Source organism: Bubalus bubalis, chromosome 7 (assembly GCF_019923935.1).
Source record: "Bubalus bubalis isolate 160015118507 breed Murrah chromosome 7, NDDB_SH_1, whole genome shotgun sequence".
Taxonomy (NCBI): domain Eukaryota; kingdom Metazoa; phylum Chordata; class Mammalia; order Artiodactyla; family Bovidae; genus Bubalus; species Bubalus bubalis.
This window is the reverse complement of record NC_059163.1, coordinates 72,089,475-72,113,699: the sequence shown is the minus strand read 5'-3', so window position 1 is coordinate 72,113,699 and position 24,225 is coordinate 72,089,475. Positions and strand designations below refer to the sequence as shown.

General features: G+C 42.5%; 1 protein-coding gene across 2 annotated transcripts in view; it reads right to left on the bottom strand.

The window, feature by feature from the left end:
* The window catches only part of SEL1L3 (SEL1L family member 3), a 108,258-nt gene that overhangs the window by 8,777 nt on the left and 75,256 nt on the right, over window positions 1-24,225 (bottom strand). The window contains exons 14-23 of one of the 2 annotated variants that reach the window (XM_025290228.3): window positions 23,661-23,723; window positions 20,251-20,427; window positions 17,417-17,544; window positions 15,809-15,892; window positions 7,713-7,803; window positions 7,496-7,580; window positions 6,280-6,389; window positions 2,003-2,130; window positions 983-1,085; window positions 827-899 (exon numbers count right to left, since the gene is read on the bottom strand). In XM_025290228.3, coding sequence (XP_025146013.2) covers window positions 827-899; window positions 983-1,085; window positions 2,003-2,130; window positions 6,280-6,389; window positions 7,496-7,580; window positions 7,713-7,803; window positions 15,809-15,892; window positions 17,417-17,544; window positions 20,251-20,427; window positions 23,661-23,723 — 1,042 coding nt within the window. The remainder of the gene's footprint in view (window positions 1-826; window positions 900-982; window positions 1,086-2,002; window positions 2,131-6,279; window positions 6,390-7,495; window positions 7,581-7,712; window positions 7,804-15,808; window positions 15,893-17,416; window positions 17,545-20,250; window positions 20,428-23,660; window positions 23,724-24,225) is intronic. The other variant, XM_025290229.3, reaches the window with a different exon arrangement.

Below are 24,225 nucleotides of genomic sequence, written 5' to 3'. Positions count from 1 at the left end.
GAGGATCAGGAAGGTGAATAACTGTCCATAAGTCACACAGCTAATGAGGCCATACACCTGGACTCTAAACCCAGCTAGAAGGACTGCCCCACCCTAGTTCAGAAAAGAACTACTGACTAGGGGAAGCCACACTAGACGAAACGCTGGCTCCATTAGCCCTCTCGGCCCCTCCCTCTGAATCTAAGTGACTGGGTATGTTACTCATCACAAGAGCTTCTTTATCATCCCACATGCTTGACTGGGATAAACAGGAAGACTTTGTGCCAGAGGGAGCCTTGGACCTGAGTTTTAAGACACACAAAGTATAGTTTTGGTGTGTGTGCACGTGCGCTCAGTTGCTCGGTCTTGTCTGACTCTGTGACTCCTGGGAGTATAGCCCTCCAGGCTCCTCCATCCCTGGAATTTTCCAAGCAAGAATACTGGAGTGGGTGCCATTTCCTCCTCCAGGAGATCTTCCTGACCCAGGGACTGAACCCCCATCTCCTGCATTGGTGGGTGGATTCTTCACCACTGTGCCACCTGGGAAATCCGTAGTTTTTTTGATAGCAGGTATATTTTCAATGGGAGTAGACATTTTTGTTCAATTTCTTAAGCACCTTATTTTTTTGTTTTTTAAATCCTTGCTTATTTTGAAAAATATAACAATACTTGGAGCCTTGCATCAGCCAGAGATTACCATATAGCCCTAGGGGTAACCATCATTTTGTGAATGATCCTCCTAACAAAAAGCAACAGCATGGCCAAGAGGGGAAAATGTCATTTTTCTAGTAGGGAAAAAGAATCACTACTTTTTTATATATGGGCCCAGCTTTTTGTAAATCTTTACCTGAGACAGACTGGAAATATTGCACAGTCCAGGCGATCAATATGGACAGCAGGAAGGTTCCCAGGAAGTAGATCTGCAAACATCCGAAGCAGATGTCAGATGATTGATAGAAGGCAGGGACCATGAGGGCAGGGCTGGGGGGAGACGGTTCCTTACCAGCGCAGAGTGCAGGATAGCGCCCCAGATCAGCCGGAGGTTAAGGTAAAGCCAGGCCAAGGAGCAGGGGCTGAAGGACTCCTCATTGCTATGGCTCCAGCACCTGCAGACAAACAGCACAGGGCATCTTGACAGTGTTGGAAGACGTTGGTAGCATTGCCAATATTTGCAGATCCTCAAACCCATGTCCTTCTGTTTTGGGTCAAATGAGCACATGTAAGATGAGGGGAAAAAGAAATAAAGCAGTTCTGAGGAGTCTGAGCCTACATGGAAATACTAGACACCCAGGCAACAATCTCAGAAAAGGTCAGTCTTATCATTTATAAAAAGACATTTCAAGGAAGACCTTGCAGCATGGAGACTGCCAAGCAACACTTTTGTCTGAGTGTCTGTCCAAAGTCCAGACACAGGGATACCTATCTGCAGAAGAACATCATCTAATTGGACACTATTTTTTCCACTCTTATGGAAAACCTGGGTCAGCATTTTAACTTCAGATCAAGCACATTCTATATCTCAGTCCTCAGATACTAGAAAAGGGAATTAAGTTTGGGTCCAGCTGTGTGTTCTCTAATTGAAGCAAATCCTGGGCCCTCTTCAGATCAAGCACGTTCTGTATCTCAGTCCTCAGATACTAGAAAGGGGAATTAAGTTTGGGTCCAGCTGTATGTTCTCTAATTGAAGCAAATCTTGGGCCCTTTATAACCACTGACAGAAAATAAGGGGCTCTTCCTCGTGGTCCAGGCAATAAAGAATCTGCCTGCAATGCAGGAGACTAGGGTTCGATCCCTGAGTCAGGAAGATCCTCTGGAGAAGGGAATGGCTACCCACTCCAGCATTCTTGCCTGGAGAATTCCATGGACAGAGGAGCCTGGTGGACTACAGTCCACAGCGTCGCAAAGAGTTGGACACAACTGAGCAACTAATACTTGAGAAAATAAGGATAACTTTAGCCAAAAAGCAAACACTACCCACTTGGATTCCCCAGCATTTACAGTACTGAAGAGGCTCTGAACTCACCTTTCATACAGTTCCCGGAGGATGGAGATGTTATTAGAATGGATTGTTGGGTCAATTTCCAAGAAATCCAGAATATGATGTGGGATTATAGCACCTTCCTCTATTAGCAGTGCCAGGTTAAAAAATCCCTGAAAACAAGCCACAAACCAAACTCATTCTTTCCTTATAATAAAACTTAGATATACACTCATCAGAATATAAACTTTTACAACCTCTGGATTTTTCCTCAGTCTTTAGAGCCAGATGGCTTTGTCATCTTCATTGATAAATTGTTTCCCTAAATATATGCATCTGAGAAACTTATTTGCAGGAGAACCAGGAGGCTTTCAGAGGCTGCAGCGTCCCATCTGCTCAGAAGCCAATCAACCGGGGGAATCTGTCCTCCTGCTTACTCTCTCAAGACAGAACTTTCTGGAAAACATGCCCTTGAGTTATCAACAAAACCAGAACACCAAGTCAAATGCAATGTGCATCATTAGATTACTACCCTGGGTCACCATCAGCATATCAGAAATTGAACAGGCTGTGGCTGTGGGCGCTGAGGGAGAGGGTCTCTGATGCACATAGTCATGTATGAGTGTTTGACTCATCTTTCCTAGGCTAGTGAGGAAAATCTCCTCTTCTGATTCCTCTTGGCACAAATCCGCTACTCTGGCATGCTTCCCTACCTCTCCCCTATTAAACATCTTCTTCTTGACCCACAGAGGTAGGGACTACCATATTACGCTGTGCAGGTGCAATAAAATCACACAGTTAAGAGCCTGATGGTTGAGATGCTTCATAAAGAACGACAACTATTATAGTGCCTGGAGGAGATGCACCATCCATCATGAGCTGAGCACGTGGCCAGACCAAGAAATAAACAATGATGCATTACTTATCATTAGGGCTTTACAGATTCCAAAGAGTTGTTGCCCTTCAAAGAATTAAGTCATACTTTAATGACTTATATCCTCCCTTTTCTTTCATTTAGTTGATTCTAAATAAAAGTCACCAACCCTTGGTTTGTAAACAGCAGGAGTCTCACAAGCATGCTATGTGATGATCACGATAAAATAACAGAGCCAGCATTTTCTGAGTGCTGTTGTATATGAGGCTTTGTTCTGTTTTATATATATTAACTCAATCCTCATAGCAACAAATCAAGATAGGCTCTATTACCCTGTATACTACTATTACTAGGAAGCTGAGACACAGAAGGTTAAGGAATTTGCCCTATGTCATGCAGCTGGAAAGGGGATTCAAATGCAAGCAGACCGGATTCACAGTCCCAAATCTTAAGCTCCACTATGCTGACAAATAATTTCTTAATAGTTACAGGTCTCTTTAAATTTTACACACACACACAAGCAGAAAACAGACTATTTCTTCACTTTTTGAAAGAAAGGTCCTCTTAAAATGAGGTATTAGAAGAAAAGAATAAAATGACATTATAAAATTGTAAAGTCTCGGAACAATGGAAAAATAACATGGTTAAAATAAATGAGAAAATGGACTAGGGAAATATTATATGCAATGTAATAGCTTAAAATTCATTATCTATTGGCCAAATGTATAAAGAACTAATTATAATTTAAATTGAAAAATACCACAACTCCAATAGATAAGCAGACAAAGAGTAAGAACAGAGAATTCACATAAGAAAATATGAAGAGTAAATAAATTATCATAGATAAGCATATGTAAAAGTTAAACAATAAGGAAGGATCAACTTGTATTATTCAATCATCAATATTAAGCCATGAAAATATCCAGTGCCGACGTGATTTCCGTTATCCTCTTATACTTAAGTCCTGCTTGGTGATATATTGATTGGGAAACAACTTCAGAAAGCAAATGGGCAATATACTATTATTATGAGCCATAAAACAATTTAGACTGTTTGACTTAGTAATACCATTTCTCAGATTATAAAGAAATTAATCAAATGGAGGTAAAAGGTAGAAATAAGAACACGTTCATTATAGTATTTACTATAATCGCAATGCAATAGGAAATGACCTTCACATCTTCCTTAATAGACTTCCTTAGTAGACAAAAACATTGTCTACTTTTTAATGCTGTGCCCCCACCACTAAGCAGTATCTAAGACATGGCAGGACTACATAAACATGTGTCAAATCAATCAATACATTAGTGAACAAGATATAATAAATGTCCATGAAAAGATAAAACTTAATAAATTACATTCTATCAGCTTAACAGAGTATGGGGCAGTAGTTAAGAGTAATAATTACAGAGATTAGGCAATAGGATGCACATATTCCTGCAATATGTGAGAAGGAGCAGATTTTTCAAGTGGCCCATGTGCTCTAGTTACCATTACAGAGACCCACTGGCCTGTGGCCAGGACTCAGAAAGGCATGAAAACTGAAGGAACTAGAAAAAAAAAAAAAAAAGACCAAAGGAATAAAGCCCTTGACATGAAATTATGGGTGCATTCTTCAATATTTTTCTCTTTAAAAATTATTCTTTAATGTTTTTATAACATTATCTTTTGAAAAATAAAAACTCAGAATTAAAAAAAAAAAAAAATTAGGTCCAGGCCTGATTTTGAGTAACAACAGATGTCATTTAGGGGAGTTTGGCCCTCGAGCAAATCCTTTTAGCACCCAAATCTATTTTATTCCAGAACAAATAATAATAGTTTAGGCTAGATCATGTCCACTGAGCATACTACATCTAGCATCTCATATATCTTTGCAACCTATGATTTGGATGTTATTATTAACCTCAGTTCACAAATGAGAAAATCAAGACTCAGTACTTGAGTGACTTTCTATGTCCAAATAACTGTGAAGTGACAGAGATATGGGTAAAAAGAACATAGTGCCTCCTTTTTTTTAAAAAAAAAAAAAAAAGGACTGAGATGGGAATTCTCTGGCAGTCCAGGAGCTGGGGCTCTGTGCCGTTACTGCCAAGGGCCCAGATTCAATCCTTGGTCAGGGAACTTAGAAACTAAGATCTCAAAAGCTGAGTGGCATGGCCCAAAAAAAGAGACTGAGATAGGAATGTTTCCAACTTTTGCTCTGTGATCAGATCACAAATCACAACACCGGAAATGGGCGGCATAAGACAGTAACAGCTATTCTAACTTTCATCACGAAATGGCCTTGAGGTCCTTACAAGAGCATTTTGATTAGCAAATATAGAAGGAATGAGAGAAATAGAAAATTATCGTTAGCACACCACAGTTGGTTGCCTGAACATTGTTGCAGGCAAGAGTTACTGAAGGATATTAAAATCAGTGGGCAGAAGCTTGAGGAAAAATAGAATATTTGTGTGGTCGCAAATTACCTTCCCCAAACATCTATAAATTAGAAAGAGAAAAAAATATTAGCATTACAGGGAAGAAACCCAGCAGAAACCGCCTTCACTGAGTGAATGGATCAACCTCCCCAGTAATAAGACATCATGCATGCCTCATATGATACGCTGAGAAGGACACCTCACATCTGGGCTATCCTTGCCCCAATGCAGAAACTCTATATATTCATGAGAAAAAAGGAGACAGACACAAATCAAGGGACATTCTACACAATATCTGACCAGCAGCCTTCAAATGTGCCAAGGTGATGAAAGACAAAGACTAGGAATGGTCCCAGATGGAAGAACTCCAAAGAAATATGACAACTAAATGCAGTGTGGGATCCTGGAACACAAAAGTAACATTAGCGGAAAAAGTAGTGAGATCCAAATAACTTCTGCTGTATAGTTACTGGTACTGAGTCAACACTAATTTCTTAGTTTGATAATGGTATTATGGTTATGTGACCTTTCTATAATTCTACAAATATTCCAAAATAAGAAGTCCCCCTCTCCCAAAAAAAAAAAAGGTCACTGAGAATAAAGTTCTATCACTAAAGCACTGACTCAGCTACACAAGTAAAGTCCTTCCCATTTTGACCTCTTACAGTTGCTTGAGTTTCTACCTGGTGAGTTAGTTTGATGGAATCTGATAGACTCCTGGGATTGCAGTCAGGAGACCTGGGTTTAGGCTCTGACTGTTTCATCTATTACCTGGTTGTTTAGCCTTGAGCATTTTATCACCTTGTCACAATCTTGGCATTCTTTACTATAAAATAGGTCCACTGACCCCTATTCCCACAAGATTGTTATGACAATGGCATGGGAAACATAGTAAGCGCTTGATAAAGGTTCGCCATGCAGATTAGTGGCCTCAGAGAGGTTGTGAGGGGCTCATGAAAATGAATGAGAAGTGGATTTGCAGCCTCAGGAACGAGCACCACCAGGAGCTCATTTCTGTTGCTATTTACCTGTGAGTCTCCATCCAGCGCTGCTTGGGCGTACATCTGCACAGACAACTCGAGGTCTTGTGACTGGTTTTGGTGGCCATAGTAGTAAAGATCTCCCATTTTCAAATATGCTGCAGGACGAGAATTACAGGTCTATTTGTCACGTGGTTTGATTTCAGATCGATATTTTAGAAGAATGGCTCATTTGCATTATTTCAAATTTTTTCCACCAGAATCTGAATACAGATACATCTTTAGGTTTCCTTGCTGTTAGGAGGGGGAAAATGGTTTCTGCATTTCTCCATTTCTGGACACATTTTCTTGCTTGGCTGGGTAGCTCTCCTACATGGAGACTACCCAGTGAAAATCAGTCTGCAACCTCACAGTCCAATCAGCCAAGGATGTTTGCGGTATTAAGGTTTTGCTGCCTGGGTTTTTATGATTGATGAGCATGTCTTTACTCTGTTTAAGCCATATGTTTTATTTTTTCTCTAAGGAAAAATTTTAAGAGTGTATGTATCTCTCAATGTCCAATCAGAAAAAGAATCCACGTTGGACCATTCAAAACTGGGATTTTGCAACTGGCTATGAGTGTTGGAAGAGCTGAAAGGGCAAATGGGAAAGAGTAGGCAACCTAGAGATTAGCAATGAGGGAAGCTACAACCTTCCCAGAACTCGGGGCCAGTTGAGACCACAGAGGATGGACTGCCAGGCAGGAGCTGGGACCATGGAAGTGCAGCCGTTGACAGAGATACAGCCCAAAGCAGACAGAGAAATGGAGAAATATTTGGGCTTCTCATCTCCTCCCACCCTGACATTTCCTGCCTGTGCCTCCCATTGGCTGAAACTAATCAGATCCAAACGGGTCTGGGAACTGTAGTTCCTGAGGGTCAGCCTCCTATCACACAGAGCAGAACCAGGTAGACAGGGAATCCATCTGAGGGCAAAAGGGTAAATGACTGGCCAGGGACTCTCCAGAATAGCTTTATTTTATGAATTCTTGCTGATTCCTTAGAAAATGGTGGATCTAAGAATTCAGTAGACGATGGATGAGGAGAAATGCTCTGCTTGAGATTGAGAGCAGAGTTTAGGCAAGATCTTAATGGCTGAAATTTTTCACTCTCTTTCTTAATTGTTTAGAAATATCACACTTCACACAAAGCTGTTAGATGTTCCCTGTTACCAAAGATTAAAAGCCTCCAAAGCTTCAATTTAGTACCCGTTTCTCTATACATACCAAATGAAGGAGCATCGATTTGAAAAACAGAGAAATTATAGTATCTCCAAACACAATTAACACCCAAGTATCTCTTGGCCAGGTCCTAAGGGAATGAAGGGGGAGAAAAAGTTAACTCATTAATATTTTGGCCAAGTGACTGATTTTGCCTCCATAAAACCCAATTCATTATCCTTAACCTTAGAGCTTCTAGTCTGAGGAGAATACATTTACTTACTGGCCTCTCCTCACAGATGTGTGCTAAATTTGTCTGTGACACTTCAATTCCAGTTTCTGCTGCTAAAACATAATACAGCAAAGCTTCATGCCTAAAAATAGATGATTAATAATAAATTTCATATAGTGGCTTTTACTAATATTCACAGAGAGCTTTATATTCACACATAAGAGGGCACAAAATAAGCAGTTTTTTTAAAAGCACAAAATCATGAGTTTTTTTTTTTTTTTTTAAATAAATACTGTTGTTAAAAATACTGCATGCACTGATTTATTTTCTATCTTAAAAGGCTGAACTCACAGATAAGGTTGGGGAGCTGGTTGATACAACAGCGACCTCTACTGGCCGAATGACACGTTGAGTGCTGCCTAGGGAGCTGTCTATCGGCTTTGGGTCCTTGAAATCCTTCCATCCTCCATCCTCCATCCTCCATCCTCGCTTAGAGGAGATAAGTGGTATTAAGAAAAAGCTCTGTGCTTTTGAGTCCTGTTTTGTGAAGGGCTTTATGAGGCCTAGGACTCTGAACAAGCTTAATTAAAGCTGAGCTTTTGTGGTACATTAGAAGTTTGGCAAAGGAGAAGCAGTTTACAAGGGGCTTGATACCAATGGTCAAAAACACATTAAAAAAAAAAAAGTATTCAAGACCACTGGTAATTGAATAATTGCAAAACAATGAGACCACCTGTCATCTGTTGAAAGATTGCCACCCGATTCATAATCCGGATAACGGCAAGGGCTTGGGGAAAATGGACGTATTTCTCTAACCACTGCCAGTGGGAAGCAGTAGCAATTGATGCAACTGTTAAATGTGAGAGCCTTACAAATGTACATACCACCTGGCCCAACAGTTCTGCCTCATGAAGGTTTATTCCAAGAACCATGTGTAAAATAGACAGCCGTTGGGAATTTGCTGTATGGCTCAGGAAACTCAAACAGGGGCTCTGTATCAACCTAGAGGGGTGGGGTGGGGAGGGAGATGGGAGGGAGTTTCAAAAGGGAGGGGATATATGTATACCTATGGCTGGTTCATGTTGAGGCTTGACAGAAAACAACAAAATTCTGTAAAGTAATTGTGCTTCAAAAAAATTAAATTAATTTTAAAAAATAAAAAAATAGTAAATTAAAAAAAAAACAATCAGAAACATGCAAAGACTCTGTGACAACAGAGCTCGTGTCAGATCTGTGTATATCAACGATGACAACATCAAAAACCCCACAAATATCTGTAAACCAGTGGCTCGTTCAATTAAACCATGGTGCAGCCACTTTCAGAGGAGGTCATTAAAGTGATGTTGAAGAAGAGCATTCAAAATTGTAGAAAGGTGTCTATGCCAAATTTTCCATTGGGTGAGAAAAGCAGGATAAAAAACAGTGCAATCTCATTTTTGCAAAACAAATATAAAACTGAATACACACATGGACATACATATGCAGATGCATATATGCAGAGAGAAAACAACTACTTAAAACGATCCACCAGAACGCTAACAGTACTTATCAGTAGGTGCTGAGAGTGCAAGTGATTTTTTTTTTAACTTATCTGATTTCCTCCATTTTCTTTTGTGTTACCCATTTCATAAGTTAAAATTTTAACTATAAATGGTTGTTTCTAAAGCTTATTTTTCATTTTCAGTTGCTGACATTAAGAACTCTTCGTTAATTTTAGCTCCATCTAAGAACTGTTTAAGAAAGGGCAGGGCAGGGGGCTGGAGACAGTCATCTTTTCTTTTGTTGGCCACACCTCATGGCATGCAGGATCTTAGTTCCCCAACCTGGGATCCAACCTGTGCCTCCTGCAGTGGAAGTGCAAAGTGTTAAACACTGGCCCCAAGAAAGTCCCAGGAGGTCATCTTTTCTACGTGGCTAAAACAGCTCCTGGCAGGCCTTCTCGTGGGGACAGAGAGAGATGATTGGGGGTCAAATTAGGACAGGCAGACCTTCAATCAGACATCCCAGGTCATGGCTGCTGAGTGTGCTGATTTCTGGCCTCCAAGATACCCAAGGCAGCTGACCAATTAGGCATGACTCATGCTCAAGAGATAAGGCTGGCTAAGCAGCCATGTAAGGAGTGTAACAAGCCACGTAACAAGCCCACAACTGAGACTGCAACAACACAAAAGGCCCCAGGCATTTTCTTACATAGCCTCCAAGAATCATGTTTGGTGACAAGAATCCTCAGAGTGGACTCTAGATGGAGGACCCTCGAGGAAGGTTCAGCAGCAAGACCCATCCTACAATAAGGTGCCATCCCAAAGGTCTTATAATCTCAAACACTCAGGTTTGCATCAGTGCCTCAGTTTCCCCCAGGGATGGATGAGGGAAGGACATGGTAGAGAGTTGCCAGCCCAAGGTCAGATGTCAGAGGGGCTCCCTCTGCTGCCATCATGGAACTGGGTCATATTACTGCAATGTAAGAAAATGAGTTTTTCTTAGACAGTGGTTGAGCAGACTGTTAGAATTTGGGAGCAGGGGACACAGGTTGACATTTCCTGTAAAAACAAGGTCACTATGATAAATTTTATAAAGACAATACCTTGTCTCTAAAGTTACTTGGGTGGTGGGAGAGGGAAGAGAGGAACACATTTTATAGGAAGACTTCCACTGACTGGGACTTTCCAGGTGGCTCAGTGGTAAAGAATCTGCCTGCCAATGCAGGAGATGCAGGTTTGATCCCGGGTCTGGAAGATCCCCTGGAGAAGGAAATGGCAACCCACTCCCCTGGAGAAGGAAATGGCAACCCACTCCAGTATTCTTGCCTGAGAAATCCCATGAACAGAGGAGCCTGGTGGGCTACAATCCATGGGGTTGCCAAAGGTCAGACATGACTTTATCAACTAAATGACAGTAACAACCTTCCACTGACCACTTATTGTGTCAGTAGAAGCCAGGAGGAAATTTCACAGAATTCTCAAGCGTTTCCTTCAAGGAAGCACTGAAATCATCAAAAAGAAGTCTAAAAACTTTGACTTCCTGGAGATCCAGTGGTTAAGACTCTGCGTTTCCACTGTAGGGGACGCAGGTTCAGTCTCTGGTCAGGGGACTAAGATCCCACACGCCCAGTGGCAGAAAAAAAAAGAAAGAAAAAGCACTGAACAGAAATCCACCTCTGTCTTCCATTTTACAGAAGCCATGGAATCCAAAACCACCATCATCCATTTTCATATAATGAAGAGTGAACTCTAGGCAAGCATCAGACACTGAAGACCAGATTCTCTCAACTTACGAAGACTTCAGAGACAGGACACCTCTGCCGAAACCCTACCTACATTCAGGCTCCCAGCACTTTGCTCTTACTTGTGTCTCAACTGAGATTGCCTGAAAGTATTAATTACAGACATTTCTATCCATCTATTCACAGGATAAACATTTACTCAGTATTTTCTCTGTGTAGGGGGCCCAGAGACAAGCCGGAAATCTGTACCACCCTTCCGTGAACTTCCTCAAGGCTTAGGAAGCTGACCAGGGTGTCCAGCTTTATTTCCAATGTGCTAAAGTGACCTAGTCGCCCAGGCAGTCATTCTGATGGGGACTGGGGTGGGGGTGCAGAGAGAAGCGGATTAAAGAGCGAGTGTAGGGGCGCATTTGCTACCCTCCCACTTCAGACTCGGCACATCCATTTATAGAACTTTTATAATGGTACATCTTAATAATCAATCCTTTGGCTGCTTGCTGTGAACTGTGAATTTGAGTTTCTCTGAGCAGTTTCTCAAACAATCCAATTATTTTCTCTGGATTCTTTTCTGCCAATACCTGAAGCAGTCCAAACTGGAAATATATATATATATGAATATATATATATATATATATATATGAAAAAAAAATCCTGGGGTCTCAGTGGAATTTAGGACCCTGCTCCAAGGCAAAAAGACACATCTCTTTGAACAGGAATCTTGCATGCGTGCTTGTCTTGCCTCAAGCTTACTAGAATCTGGCTAACCTCCAGGGTCAAGTGTTTGGGGGGTATAGTTAAGACAAAGGACAATAAAACACACAGCTCACATATAAAACATGCAGCAGGGTACACAGGAAAGAAATGAAACATGACAGATGACCTCTCCTTAGCTGACTTCTCCTGGTGTCCGAGGATGGCCTCGGGCATGACAGCATTACCTTCCGTATTTTGCCTAAGCAGCAAAATGCCCTGTTCTCAATCATGCTCCTCTTTTAAACTACCCCATATAAATCTCAGAACAACACAGAAAAGCACAAGCTCATCAAACTGACACATGTGATTTGAAAATAATGCCCAGAATAAATGCACTCACAAAAAATGAAAAAAGAGGTGAACTTGGGACAGTGATGGATGATTTAGTTCTATTACAGCAAAACAGAAGGGACCCCAAAAAACGCCATGTTGTGGTGTGGGGAGGCCAACGGCCATACATTTCCTATTTAACCCCTGAGGCGTTTGGAAGCTCAGAGGGAAGGAAAAGAGAAAAGCTCTTTGTCTCAAATATACTTTGACAAAGATACGCCCACTGTAATGGGTACTAGGGGTTTCTTCCTGTTAGTAGGAAAAGGTCTCAAGTCCAGATGAAGACACATCTTTAATAATACTTAGCATCAGCATCAGAATTGGCAAGGCTATGAAGAAACAGAAATTTATATGGGGTTGACAGGAGTGTAAATGGGTAAAATATTTTGGAAAACAGTTGACGTTGTCTTGTAAAGTTGAACACATGGCAAGCCTGTGCCCCTATTCCAAAGCATGTATTTTTAGAGAAATTCTTCCTACATGTACTAGGATATACATCAAAAACGTGCATGGCTACATTGTTCTTAAGGGAAAGAACCCAAATATGTGTTAATATGAGAACTGGTAAGTAAACTGCAGTATATGACAGCAGTGGAAATGAATGACCTACATGTATCCAAATATATGCATCCCAGAAACATCAGGTTAAATAAGCATGATGTTTATTTATGAAGAATTACATATGATATGACTCTAATGATACGAAGCTCAGAAACAAGTCAAATCTATTGCTCAGGATTATATCCATATATAGCAAAACTATAAAGCGAGCAATGGGCAGAAGGACAAAAGATTCACGAAATGGTTAGTTCTGGATCCTGGGGGCTGGGGAGGGTTTCATCTTAAACAGGATGGTAGGGTTACAGGTGTTCATTTTATTGTTATGCTTTGGAACTTGGGCTTCCCTTATGGCTCAGCTGGTAAAGAATTTGCCCACAATATGGGAGACCTGGGTTCGATCCCTGGATTGGGAAGATCCCCTGGAGAAGGAAAAGGCTACCCACCCTAGTGTTCTGGCCTGGAGAATTCCGTGGACTGTATAGACCATGGGGTAGCAAAGAGTCGGACACGACTGACTGACTTTGACTTTGGAACTTACATACATATTGCATATTACTGGTATGCAGCAATTATTGAGTGATAAAAGACGTGGAAACAACTTACCTGGCCCAGGTTGCAGCTCCAGCTCAAAAGCTCAGCTCCTTTAACCTGGATTCTGAACTAATTCCCCTATTCAGGTTCTCCCTTCCCTTCCCCATAATTTGCAGCTGTTTGGTTAAGCATCTCAGAATCCACCTCTATCATGTCACTACCCTCTCCTCAAACCATTATTGGCTCTCCACTATTTGACAAACTAAATAAAAACTATATAACTGCTATTCAAACTCCCATAACCCAGCACCTCTTTGGTCTTGTCATAGACCACTTCCTTTTACAAATTTTACCCTCAAGGCAAACTGAGTGGCTTAAAAATTTCTAGACACATCCAGAATTTTCCTGTTTCTTTGCTTTTTGTGATCCTGTTCATTACTGTGAAAGTGTTAGTCACTCAGTCATGTCCAACTCTTTGCGACCCCAAGGACTGTAATCCACCAGGCTCCTCCGTCCACAGAAATCTCCAGGCAAGAATACTGGAGTGGGTTGCCACTCCCTTCTCCAGGGGATCTTCCCGACCCAGGAATCGAATCCCGGTCTCCTGCATTGCAGGCAGATTCTTTACCATCTGAGCCATCTGGGAAGCCCATAGAAGTACAATGACTAGGTGGAAATTCCACCCATCCCTCGAGGCCATATAGTGTTACCTCCTTTATAAAGGCTGAACTAAGTGCTCTAACCAGGCTGTATCTTTTCTTCCTCTGAATCCCCGATGCTCTTCATATACCACTCATGGCTCTTTAGTGATGGTTGTTCTGTCTATTTGCCTTAAATCATTCTCTCAGTAGTTTTTGAGTATTTCCTAGAAGCCATTAGGTGCTGGGCACTGGGATACACATCACAGGGTAATCAACAAGTAAAGAGCCATCATGACCCATGCAAGGACAAAGGAACTAAGGGGTTAGGCAGGACTTCTGAGCAGAGGGAACAGCAAACGCAAAGGCCCAGAGGTCGGAGAGAATATGGGCCACCTGAGAAACTGCAGGCAGTTTAGCACCAGGAAGAGATGAGGCAGTGGACTGCCCCGTCTTACCTGTGACATCCCCTGCAGCTATGGCACCCCGCATTTAAGTGCACTCAGGAAAATCCACTGAACTGAACCCAAACTCACCCACCGTGGAGAGCACACTTAATCCACCACCCGCCCACCGCCCCCAAATCAATCATGTAATGCAGCTGAATATTCTAAGAGGGAAAGCAGGCCACTACAGCTTAATCCCTCTTGACCTTCACAGAAAATTTTTAAATGTCCTCCCTGAAGTGCTTTGTAATGTTAAATTCAAAAGTCGGCAAGAAAGCTAAGCTATTAGCAGATACCCTTTTTATGGGAAAAAGTGTGAGACATCTTGGGGTATGTTTGTGTGTGTGTGTGTGTGTGTGCTGGGGGTGTTTACATATGTGCTCTTCCTTTAGGAAAACCCCACATAGAAACATTTTGATGTTTGAATGCTTAGTTTCCATTAAGAAGTTGTCAGGAGCAAAGGATGGGAAATGTGGAGGGTGAGAAGCAGAAATGAGCTAAGGTCAAACTGGGATGTTTTATAAATTGAAGTTTACTTGGGAAACAAGATAAACAGCACACAAATAGTAAGGTGTATCAATTGGGAAAAGATCATTTCATTAAAAAAATTCCTTTCTCATTATACAAAGTGAGGCCACAGATGATAAACTTTTACAAGATGATACTAATACACAGTTTTATTAAGTGCTTTTTTTCACGTGGCCCATTTCCCCTGCATTTTCTAATTTGAGATTCTCATTCGCTGAGATGCTATCTGTGGATTACCCGGGCATCCGTGAACCAAAGAAGGAAATGACCTTCTTTGGGACTTTTATTTTAATTTTTAATTAAAGTTCATATCAGAGCACAATCAATGATAGGGCTGCTCTAAAATCTTTGAGATGGTGGACCAATGGGATGTGTGCTGATTTGCATTTCCCTTTTAGTTATTACGGAAATATCCAGGCCATTTAGGCAATAAACAAGCACACAAAATGTAGCACAAAGAAAAGTAAGATGGACCGCAAGGCCTGAAAACAGAGAACAGAGAGATGGACTCAGGTAGATCTTGGAGAGGGGTGCCCTTATATTTGTAAAATCAAGTAACTGGACATGGGGCATTTACTGGTCCTCATGTGTGGGGTTTTACCCCCATTTCATGCAGGGTGAGATTTGCTAACTCCATCCGAAGATACTTAGAGAGGGGGAGTCTATTTGGCTGTGCCACTTGAGGTCTGCTGAGTGACTTCCAGCAATCCTAGGAAAGATGTAGACTAAGCCCTAAACACACTGCTTTCACTCCTTCCCACAAACAAGATAGAAATCCTGGACTTTCTGTGACATGCCAGTGAGAGGCAGAGGGTCAGCAGGGATCCCCTATGCTGTCTCCAGACTCTGAAACCAAGTAGAACGAGCCGAAGGGAAGAAAAGTCAACATATTCATGTGTCTCTCAACTTGATGAATGTGGACGCTCCCCCTAGAGAACTAATTTTTGCGTATAATTAAACATGGAAATGCTATGTTTTCTAATCAACAGCCAATCAGTCGGTGATACTCTGAATATCATTACCAGGAGGCTGTGATTTCCCTGCAAATTGCTTTTTCAGTTGCATTTTAAGATTCCATCTCCTAAGAATACACTGACAGATTGAAAGGTAAGGACTGAGAAAGTCAGTCGAACTTACCACGAGCCCTCCAGGTAGGCATTGAGGCCTTTGCGAATGACATGGCCCAAGTAGCCATTTTTCTCAGCTATGTGCTTTGCCCATCTATAAAGGAAACAGAGGAGAAAATATCCAAACTGCGGCAAATTAAATAATTTCTTTTTACTTCATGTGAGTTCAATAAATCTCACTTGGGGAATATTTTGCTTGTTAGAATTTTTATGGAGCCACAAGTTGGATCTGAATGTTAAGAAGGCAAAGAGAGATATACTTTGGGAGCATTTGAGTTCAGTGCCCTTTATAATGAATGTTTAAGCGTTGTCATTTTTTGAAACAAAGATGTGAAAAGTGCTTAATGAAAAGAGTCTACCAATATGGAAAAAGATAGCGTGAATCAAGAATTCTAACAAGTCATTTTAGCAGGAAGACAGCTCTCCCTGAACAAAGAGAAGAGACGTTGCCAAGAAGATTAAATGAACAGAGTACTTGATAGGTGTAGATATACTGAGAGGAGATTTAGATAACACAAGGAGAATGTCAACATCAAGTACATAGGAAATGATACGTACACAGAGAGCTAAGCAAATTAATAATTAGCAGTAGTATTCCATAGAAAACAAAAAGTTATGCAAGAAAGAGTAGTCATAGCACACTACGTGGTCAGCTATGAGTAGCATTAAATGGTAAAAATATTGGGTTGGCCAAAAGAACTTTTCGGCAAATCCAATAATATGAACCCTGATACCAATCCAAGCAAAATGATGATGTACTCATGGGGGAGATGGGAGAAGGTAGGAAGTGTGAACATGCAGGGCAGTCAGAAGCGGCAGAGTGAAAGAACTATTTATATATTTGTCTTTTCCCAGTGACACATCATTAGACAAAGTCTGTAGTGAGTATAATAAAAAATAGTGATTTAAGCATGTTATTTAGACATAGAGGCAAATAAAAGAGAAATAATTACTAATAAAACATGCTGCTGATGCTGCTAAGTCGCTTCAGTCGTGTCCTACTCTGTGCAACCCCACAGATGGCAGCCCACCAGGCTCCCCTGTCCCTGGGATTCTCCAGGCAAGAACACTGGAGTGGGTTGCCATTTCCTTCTCCAAAGCATGAAAGTGAAAAGTGAAAGTGAAGTCGCTCAGTCGTGTCCAACTCCTAGCGACCCCAAGGACTGCAGCCCACCAGGTTCCTCCGTCCATGGGATTTTCCAGGCAAGAGTACTGGAGTGGGTTGCCATTGCCTTCTCCAATGCATGAAAGTGAAAAGTAAAAGTGAAGTTGCTCAGTCGTGTCTGACTCCTAGCGACCCCATGGACTGCAGCCCACCAGACTCCTCCGCCCATGGGATTTTCCAGGCAAGAGTGTATGAAAAGTGATTTATTCTAGGCAGCAGGAAATGGTATGTGGGCGGGGGATAAAGATTTCCTATTTTTCTTGTCAAATTATTACTTTTTAAATTTTTGCCTCCTCAAATAATTTGGCTCTTTTTTTGTGCATGTAACTGATAAAAATTACATTTTAAAAGTGGAAAAAAAAAGAATAAAAGAAAAAAGAACTCTATTCTCTCAGAAGTGGTGAACACAGTATATAGCTTTCCCTTCATGAGCAGCATCTGATAGGTTCTTACACAACAGCCTTCTCGGGATCTCGCGGGAACGTCTCCAGGTTGCCTGTGATATAGTACAGAGAACACCACAAAGTTCCTTCTATGTGTCCACCTTGTGCAGCCTTATGGAAATATTCACCGGCTAATGTCTGGAAAGAGATGAGCAAACGTCAGTGTCATTAGTGAGACGTCCTCCTGGGCAGGTTTCATCAGAGCTAAGGTCGTGAGGTACGTAACCCGTGATTTCATCATAGGCCTATAACATCTGGTATCTTTAAGAAACCAAGTCAAGTTCCAGGAAGACAGCCAATCACAGAAGCTTCTCGACATGATAACCTTGACTGCAGCTATTCTGTTAAGTTCACCCAATAAATAAGATAACCTTACGAATGTCATTATCATTAGGTATCCTCACATAAACCCCCTGCCAGCCAGACAGAAGATCGCAGGAGAAACTTCAGGCATTTGCTTTCCTAACCTCACTTAATATCTTTTTTTCAAACTCAGATGCAAAAACTGCAGTTCCAGTAGAAAGGTGAAAATTAGAATATGACAATTAAAAAATCCATTCTAGCAGATGTGTGGGAGCGCTAACAGACATTTGCAATGCATAAAAATACACAGCCTCCTATGTAGTCAAAGAGAGATAGAGGGAAAAGAGAAAACAAGTGCTTAAATGGGTAGATGCGCCACTGATTATCATTATTTTTCCCCAGGCAGTTAACTGCCATTTTTAAGCAAGAGCTTTGGAGTTGGTGATGCCATGAGATGGCTGGATGGCATCACCAACTCGATGGAATGAGTTTGAGCAAGTTCCAGGAGTTGGTGATGGACAAGGAAGCCTGGTGTGTTGCAGTCCATGGGGTAGCAAAGAACCAGACATGACTGAGCGACTGAACTGAACTGAACTTGGAGTCTGACAGGCCTGGGTTCAAATCCAACCTCTGCTCCTTACTAGCTGCGTGACTGTGAGCATGTCAGTTTAACTCTCCAACTAAGAGAATACTCAGTTTCTACAAATGAAACATGTGGCTTCTGATAGTAGCTACCATGAAAGTTTGTCATGAGGATTAAATAAGATAATGGATATTCGAGGCTTGGTATGATGCTTTACCAAAAATAATCCTCTCATTTCCCACCCCCAAATCTGCTGCTACAGCTTGCCCATCTGCCTGAATACTACCTTTCTTCCCATCTCAATAAATGCCAAACCCTCTGGAGTCAGCCTGACTCCTCTCCCTGCTTCACACCTCACATCCAATCACCATCAAATCCTGCCCTCTTGACCTTCAAAGCAGATCCAGAATCTAGTCACATCTCAGCCCTTTTGCTGATACTGCCCATCCATTCTCATTTGGATTCAATGCATTAATCCCCTGCTTCTTCTTTTCTCAGCTTTTAATGTTGTATTGGGGGATAGCCGATTAACTATGTTGTGATAGTTTCAGGTGGACAGCAAAGGGATTCAGCCGCACATATGCATGTATCCATTCTCCTCCAGACTCCCCTCCCATCCGGGCTGCCACATAACAACATGGAGTGCAGAGTTCCGTGTGTTCTACAGTAGATCCTTGTTGCACCAACCCCCTGCTCTTGCTCGTCTCTTCCTCAAGCCAGTCTTCGTCAAGACCCAGGGGGAGCCTTTTCAAACACAGCATACCCCAGCCCTGTTCAGAGCCGTCCCATCTTGCTCAGAGCGGCTGCCTGGGCACCTGCCTCCTTGACCTTATCTCTTCTGCCACCTCTCTTGCTCTCAGCTCCTGCCAGTTGCATCTCCCTGTTGTTCTTTTGCTGATCCCTCTTTTTGGAATGTTCTTCCCTCTTTCTGGAATGTTCTCCCAGATATTCACAAGACTCCTTTAGGAGTCTGTACAAGGTCACATTATCAGAGAGACCTTCTCTAATATCACTTATAAAATAGCATCCCCTAGTCTCTACCTTCTGGGTCCTACTCATCTGGCTTTATTTCTCCCCATATCACTTCCCTCCATTTTCCCACATGCTCTATCTTTGCTTATCATCTTTCTGTCCCACTGGAATATAAGCTTCTAAGCTTCCCCAAAGCAGAGACTGTTCTGTCTGCTGCCATAACCACCACTGCCCAGAAGAGTGCCTGGCAGAGGGTGGGTGTTCAGTTAATTCATTGACTGTAATGGTGCTCAGATTGTTATTACCACCATTAACATTATTATCAATAACAAGGGGCTTTCATTTCACATGGGAACCAGGTCCTGACTCCACTTAAGTGTCTGACGTCTGAGTAAGTTATGAAACCTTTCAGAGCCTTGGTCGCTTATTCTGTTAAATGGATGTAGTAACATTTGTATTCCAAGAGTGTAGTTAGGATGACATGGGATGGCACACAGAAAGTATCAATGAGTGTATTGTTGATACTTTAAGAGGAAGTGTTCAGCAAACACTGAAGACTGTCATTGCTATTTACATTATTATTATTCAATCCGATCTCATACCTGGCAATCCTTTTTGGACACAGCCCGCTTTGCTTCCAGTAAGATCAGTGATCAATCTCTGCAGCATCTCTCTTATTCTCATCTCGTATCATCTCCCTCTCCTCCCCCCAGCACAAGCCTCCTCCTCCATGAAGCCTTCCTGACTGCTTTGACTTTCCCTGTTTCCCCTTTCCAGAACTGCTTGGGTCACAGCGATTAGAATGCACTTGACATTTGGCTAATGCCGGTTTTTGCTCTTCACTCTCTGGTCTTCTTAACTGGGGCCTTGAGTTCCTTGAGCTCATGATCTGTTTCTCGGGTGGTGTGTGTACTGGGCTGGGCACATAGTACACCTGCTTCCTGACCAAGTGTCTGACCAGCTGCACAGCCGGTCACAAGGCTCACCTGATTCCTTCCAGGAACTCCTGGGAAAATGCCATCCAAGTACAGGACTCCAAGGTTGTATGAGGCATCTGGGTTCCCCATTTCTTCCGCTTTTAACCAGTACTTAGCCGCTTTGGCATAATTTTTCTTGAATTTGTGGTAATACCATCCCAGGCCGTTGACTGCCTGATGCAACCCCTGGATTTTAGAACAAGAAGAAAGAAATGACTTTTTTTTTCTTAATGAAAAATTCTCTAAAGAGAATCAGTTGTTGTGAAAGCATTCTGCCAGAGCCTGAGAAAAACCTTTCCTGTCTCTTTTTGGGGCCAGATGGCATTAAAGAAATGCTAAATGCTAGAAAACATGAGGCCACCTCAAAGTCTTCCCAGGAGGACTTCACCAGCCTGCTGTTGGGACTTCTGCCTTCCACCTCAGCAATGATGCTGGCTTTGAATCATCACTCAGCCCCCGGGGACTGTTTCGCAATGCCCTTGTCTACAGAAGGCCTTGTGCTGCCCTGAGTATCAGCAACGCCCTTGAAATTCACAAGCACTCAACTGCGACAGGAGGCCGGAACCTGGCCTGGCTGGGCTGATTTCTAGGTGACCTGCCAGCCGTCTGTTGATTACTCTGCACTGGACACCAACAAATCATCTGAGGGAAGAAGCTTCAATGGTCTACTTGTAAAGCTCAGGGACTATAGGTCTGCTTAGCAGACAGGTAGGTGGCTGGGCCTGAGGCAAAGGGGAGGGGACGGAGAAGGGAGGGTGGCTTCAGGACTGTGTCTAAACCTGGGATTGTTCCACAGAAGGGCTGGTTCTTGTGAGTCTAGTCTCAAGTCTCCTTATTCCTGCTGATTCGTGCTCTCAGGGGCCCGCTTCTGCCCTCTCCAGGTGCTCCCACCTGCTTCTATACAGTAGCTTCCAGCCTGGCTGTCGAAGGCTTAGGAACCCTGCAGGGGTGTAAGTGTGCAAACCTGGACATTCGGGTCTCTCATTCCTGCTTTCCTGCCAGATCAACAAGACCATGGACAAGCAGGTGAAAAAAGGATTAGAAAGGCAAATGGTGAGTGCCCTTGCATCTGTGAGACAGGTTAAAAGTCCAAGTGTGGAACAAAATCTCTTTCCCTTCCCCTCTGAGACGTGAAGAACAGGTGTCCCTCAACTATGGATGCCAAGATCCCAGCCTGCAGCCTTTTCGTCTGCGAGGGCTCCCGAAACCTTTTTAGTTTTTACATTGGACTCCAGGTGCCAGGAAGACCAGGAGGAAGAAACTGACAAAGCCCATTTGGAATAGATGCTATATGAGGGCAAGGATCTTTATTTTGTATTCCAAGCACCTGTGTTAGTACTTGCATACAGTAAGTGCTCAATAAATACTTGAGAAATGAACGAGAGCCATCCCTTGAATGCTGATAACACACAAAACAGAATCCAATCCTACATCAGATTCACAGGCCCTCAAGATAGCTGACACTTGACGCGGTATCAGTGCTGTGGAGCAGTCATAGAAACATTCTTCCTGAGCCTCGGGTGGTACCAGATGCAAGGCAGCCTCCTGAGAAGTTTCAGGATGAATGTATTTCCGTGAAGTGACAGACCACGCCATATTATGAAGTGGCAAGAACCAGCTTTGGAATAAGCCTATGGAATTTACATCAAAATGGTTTCTGTACTGCTCACCTCCATATGCATAGGTTTATTCAAAGGTACCTGTCATCACTCAAAACATTAGCAGAACTTTCTTTAGAAATTGTATGGGGACCCAGGTCAGGAGCCCCACAAGAAATCTTGTTTTATTTCTTCATGCTCACACCTTATTCCGGACATTTCCAGCTATATCTGCAGATTTACCTTCAAGTGACTTTTAGCTAATTCCAGACATCAAACTCTGTGCTTCACCACGGTGCCTGACAAAGAGTAAGGGCTTAATAACTCCCTGCCAAGTGAATAAGTGAGAATCATGTAACACTCTTAAGAATGCGAGTACTCCAGGCTCTAAAACTGCATTTCCTCTAATATTCATCTCAGCTCTGCTAAAAGCACGCTCCGAATAAAGCACCTTAGACGACAATTCACCACTAGCATGCTAAAGAGATGCAAATTTCACACCTGCCAGGAAGCCCCATTTTAGGGTGCTCTACAACTATGCCCTCAATGACCAACATTAGCAGCTTTTCTATTTCTGCACTATAGTCTGTGTCAGGGTTGGGAGCTGACATGTGTTTCAGCCCACTCTGTCTCCTCGGTGATATGCCCCCTTGAGACCACACAGGTGGAGAAAAAGCCTCTTGACTCTCTGACTACATGCTCCAACTTCCTAGTCTACAGGAAAAATAGACACTCTAAGCTTCCTAAAAAAAGTGAGCAAGGAAGGAAAATCGGCATGGTTACTTTAAGAATCTTTGTTCAGTTCAGTTCAGTTGCTCAGTCGTGTCCAACTCTTTGCGACCCCATGAATTGCAGCACGCCAGGCCTCCCTGTCCATCACCAACTCCCGGAGTTCACTCAGACTCATGTCCATCGAGTCAGTGATGCCATCCAGCCATCTCATCCTCTGTCATCCCCTTCTCCTCCTGCCCCCAATCCCTCCCAGCACCAGAGTCTTTTCCGATGAGTCAACTCTTCGCATGTAGTTAGGGCAAATATTAGCAGCCTTGGGATGAAGGTATATTCAAGAGCCTGAAAGGCTATCAAGGACTCTGTCTAGAGTTACAGTGGTTTCTACCAGTCCATTTATTTACAAATATGTATGCATGCACATGTGAGTGTGCATGCATTGGGGTGGGGTGTGTTTGCACATAGGGATATGTTGTGCATCCCTGCTTGTATGTGTGTGTGTGTGTGTGTGGGTATCCCCTCACAAGCAATATTACAACCTCCATTCTGTACTGCAACACTGTAACTAGTTGGCTTGAAGTTTACTTTGAAGAGTAAATAGTGACAGAAAGAAAACAATTTCTAAACCCAGCAATAAACTTGATAAACAGTCCTTTTATTAAAGCACAGAGAAGGAAATGAGCACTGGGCATGACAGGGTTAATCCAGAGGATTCAAGATTCAGAGGAATCAGGCTTTTGGTTTTCCTAATTCATTGGCATTTATATCCATTCAGTTTCAAGGAGCCCCTGCTGCTGCTTGTTATTAGGGCAGCCCTTGATTATAATTTTAGCCTTCAAACAAAATCGGTCTGAATTCTATTGACTGGAAAGTGAATTCACCTTTTGAAGTTTGCCATCCCCATTGTGCAGGTTTCTGTGTATGTGTTGTAGCTCAAAAATGACTAATCGCTGCAATGCTAGCAACCCCTCCCTCCCCACTGCATTTCTACCGTCCTCGGAAGGCTGGCCATTCACTCTCCTAGACTTGTGAATGCATGGGTGGGGTGTGTGTAGGCAAAGGCTTCCCTCTGACAATATGCACAAGTGTTACCTTGGAAGCTGCTTTCTTCATCAGCTCTAAGGCAAGCCGTCTGTTCTTTTTCACTCCTTGACCCTAAACAACAATAAAAGCAATGATCACACACACAAAAAATAAACACAGAATGCATGCAAAACCATCACACTGATCCGCCAGTGTTCAACAGAAGATCCAACAGAAGCCCAGGCCCTCCCAAAGAAAAACCTAATCTTGAAGATTTCCATATTCAGAGCTATTACATCATCATCATCATTTTGGGTATATTTGTAGAACAGTGACAACAAACCTCCCCCTTCCTGTTTAGCATCATACAAAATTCCCCATTTGATCATCAAGTGAATCACACTCTCATCAATCCACTGGTGCAGTTGGGAGAAGCCATGAATAGGGTTAAATGAGTCTGGTCATTCTGGTTGTGTTTTTCTGGGGATTACCTAACGTGTGAGTCAGATAAAGCACTTGATCTGTGTCAGAGAGTCAAGACTTATCAGGCTGGGACAACTCAGTTATCCCAGTTCCACGTGGGAGTTCCCATGGTGGACCTCTGCGGCTTCAGAAACAGCTGGAAGGTCAGTGG